At 36.6% G+C, this 3866-nt stretch overlaps 1 protein-coding gene across 1 annotated transcript; it reads right to left on the minus strand.

The window, feature by feature from the left end:
* LOC109223886 lies at positions 1930–2677 on the minus strand. The gene has a single exon (XM_019388357.1). The coding sequence runs from the start codon at positions 2413–2415 to the stop codon at positions 2116–2118; it is 300 nt and encodes a 99-aa protein (XP_019243902.1). The 5' UTR covers positions 2416–2677; the 3' UTR covers positions 1930–2115.

Below are 3866 nucleotides of genomic sequence, written 5' to 3' on the forward strand. Positions count from 1 at the left end.
CACTTTAGTTGAGTTTGCGCTTTAATCGCTAGTGTTTTGCACTAACGGTGTGTTTTATGCCTTGTAGGAGTGATTCCGAGCTATATAGATGTTATGGAATGAATTTAAGTGATTTGAAGCTTTGAAGTCTGAGTAAAAGCTCAAGGAGTTAAGCCGGGATCGTGTTCGGGGGTCAAATTTGATAATTAAGTACGAACGAAGACTTGAGGAGACATATTGTGCACTGTCTAGTAAAATAGACATAATTTTTTTCTCAGAACTCCATTTGGGCTCCACAATATATGGTTGGAAAGCTAACTCAAAGGGCTACAACTTTCATGTTTTACGTTTTTCCAAATTCCAAACGGAACAGGGTGAAAAACCGCGGTTCCACCGCGACCGCGGCAGAACCGCGGTAGAAGATGGTCGCGGACAACTGAAGAATCAGAGGGCATGTTTGGCCGCGGTTCCACCGCGACCGCGGCAAAACCGCGGCAGGAGGCGGAAATTTCAGGGACTTATGTGCAAAATACGGGATTTTAAGCCCTAAACCCTATATTAAACCAAGGAAGCCGGCCAAGAAAGGGAGGGGACATATTTTGGACATAGATTCGACCTAAGGAGGCAAGAACACATTGGGAGCAAGGCGGAGAATTCTTCTACGAGTTTTTCCTTCCTCTTCCTATTTTTTTCATTGTTGGTTATGACTTTTAGTATTGTAGTTTTACATACTATTATGAATAGCTAATTTGTTATCTAGAGTTTTGATAGAACCTTTTGTAGGATAAATTCTTGTTATGTTTTTATATAATTGAGCCATAGCTTTTCTCTATTTGTTCAACTACGTTTATATTATGGTTGGTTGAAGAGCTCTCAATTAGTTGTGCCTATTTAGTATGCATAACTCGGGAGAGAGTGTATATTTAGGTAATTGTTGAACAACACCACTCCCAGAGTATATGAGGGATCAATAACCGAGGGTTTAAAGGTGGGATTAGGGATAACGAAGCCTTGGGTGCGATCTGAAGTGAGCTGTATTAAAAGCCAGCTAGCGTAGCTCGGGAGAGTGCGTCTAGTAAATTGTCGTAATTACTCGGGAGAGATTTACCGTAATAAGAGTGCTCATGATCGGTAGAGAATACTTAGGCGAAATTATAGAAGACATAGCGGGAAGGATTCCGACAATAGGGGAAATCATAACTCTAGACCTCCTTAATCTTTTCTCTAACCCTTAGTATCGTTAGTTGTTAATTTACTATTTTAATTTGTTAGTTAATTAGTTAAACAGAAGAATCTTAATATCTATAAGTTAGGAATTGTTCAAGCTTGTCTTCTTGGTGATAGTGAACAACTGTAGCTAAACCTCAGTTCTCTGTGGGATTCGACTCCGGACTTGTAAACCGGATTATATTTGCAGCGACCGCATTGTCCTTTTTATAAGGCATAGTTGGGCGTGATCATCGTTCATGTAAATATTAATCACTACAAATTTATATATGTCTTTCGAATACAAATTAACCACTTAATCATGATTGAGGGATATGATTGTCACTTTAATTTTTAATTGCTTAAGTTAAATTCCTTAATTTGGTGTAAACACCCGAAAGTATTTACCATTGTCAATTACCTCACATCACATTATTAAATTTAGCTGCTCAAACTCAAATTTAGCTTGCCTAAAGTTCCAATCGTGGTAGCTTTAGCGAGTTTTTTTTTTTATTTTAAAGAATTTGCTTTTAAAGTTTTTTTTTTTTAAAAAAAACGTGTGATCTACAATATTTATATGTCTATAAAATATTCTCGTTAATGATTTAATTAGAAATTTAAATTGAAAGTTTTCTAAATATAAAAAATGTTAAAAGAAGGAATCGGATTAGTATTATATGCATTGTCACCTAACAATTTACTAGACAATGAAACTGCAAGAAATCTGGCACATGAACAATCCAGTCATAATAAACTTTCCGGAATATATTATAGTCTTCCCTCAATTTCAAGTTACAAATAAAAAGGAAAAAAAGCGAAAAAATGAATTGTATATCAACCTCCTGAATTTACAGCAGAGTACATGACCATGATCATAACTAGACAAGAATAACGACTTTCTATCTTAAAATTTTAATTTTTTTAAAAAAATCAATAGGGAATGATAGTCTCGAAACAGTGGACACCATCCAATTCCAGTGCAAACCTCTGCCTCTTCTGCTGTTGTTGGCACGAAGATGACGGCGGCGATGCCTCTCCATCCTTCTTCAGACCACCGGTTGAGGAGGTAGACGGCGGAGAACCACCACCAGTCTTGTGATCTGATACAAGAGGTCCAACCCCTTTTGGCTGTTGTTTTGTTTCAGTACTGGGTGCCCAAAAAGAGGTCACCTTTTGCCCAAAAACTTCAGCAGAGAGAGCATCAAAGGAACTGAATATAGACATCATCATCGTTGGTGTTTTATTGCTTCTAACTTGGAAAACAAATGGAGTTAAAAAGACAAGAAACTGAAAGCATTGCTTTGTTGGTTTCTTTTATGAAAGAAGCGTTGTAAACTTGGCTACGAAGAAAAGAAGCTGCAGAAGGAGAAGTATATATAGGGGGGTGGATTAAAGAAAAGGAAATCCTTTCCCAAGTAAAACTGGAAAGGTCTGGAAATGGACATAGGGAAAGCAAAATTTCCACTATTCTCCAATTCGTTGAATTGGTTCGCAAGTTTGGACTTTAGATGGCTAGTGGGTAGGCCAAGGAACTTCGAAAACTAACACAACGCGTGATATTTTAGGTCTATTATTTGTTAAACGACATGACATGATGTATATCATCTGGATTTAACTGGAAGTTGCTTATTCATTTAATGGGTATAAAAGGAAATACACAGAGAAAACGTGTCATATTTTTTCTGGTTGGAGGATGAATAGTTACGTGTCCTTTTACCCCTTTTTTGGAGCATGTTAGTTGCTATTGTCAAGAGAAAGAGAGTGTCTCGCTCGCTCTCTGGTGATAAGATCGGACCAAAAATGTATTGGTGGGAGCTTTCTTTCAATAAATAATTAAACGACTGCTGACCTGATCAATTGAAATTAGTTTGAAAGCTGCTCAAGTTGTATATACATGTGGTCTGGTGGTCAACCTTCAAGAAGTTCAAACACTACATGATTGACGTAAAGGAGGTTAGAGTCACAAACTTGACGTTGCCCTGTTGGCAGAATGGCGTAGTAGATTCCTATACTTTTTCAGGTTTGTCATCCCGGTCTTTATATTCTGTGGAGTTTCATCCAAACACTTCTAGTTTATCAAAATCTATTTCATAAACCCTTCTGACCATTGACCGAGCTTAGTTGACATTTGTTTTGATGAGTCAGATAATAGCGTGGTTACACGCTCTAAAAAGCGTGTGCGTCAATTATTTTGATTAAAGAAATTATTTGAAAAATCACAAGAAAAAGAAATAATAAAAATAAATGAAAAAAGATTGAAAAAATCCTAAAGACCCTTGCTTTCCGTCATGACCCCTTCCCGTCATAACCCCTTCCAACACCCATGTTTCCCTCTTCCTATCTTCTTCTTCCCCGTTCCTTTCCGCCCAACCCTTTTTTCTACCTCCCCCTTTTATTAGGCTTTGATATTAAACAATATTACCAACATAAAAATATTTCATTAATAGTACTATTGATTTGTCACCGTCAAATATTTTTTGATCAATTAACTTCAATAAGTTTGTGAAGAAGAATATGAAAGTTTATATTGTTTTGGTAAGTTTTATGAGTTTTCGGGTGAGAGTGAAGGCAAAAAGAGATAAAAAAGATGGAATCTGTATTATCTTTATTTGAGATATGTTTTCTGCCTAAAAATATGATTTCAGATCTGTTTAGAGGGAGCTTTTGAGAAAATAGGATAG

Source organism: Nicotiana attenuata, chromosome 3, assembly GCF_001879085.1.
Source record: "Nicotiana attenuata strain UT chromosome 3, NIATTr2, whole genome shotgun sequence".
NCBI classification, from domain to species: domain Eukaryota; kingdom Viridiplantae; phylum Streptophyta; class Magnoliopsida; order Solanales; family Solanaceae; genus Nicotiana; species Nicotiana attenuata.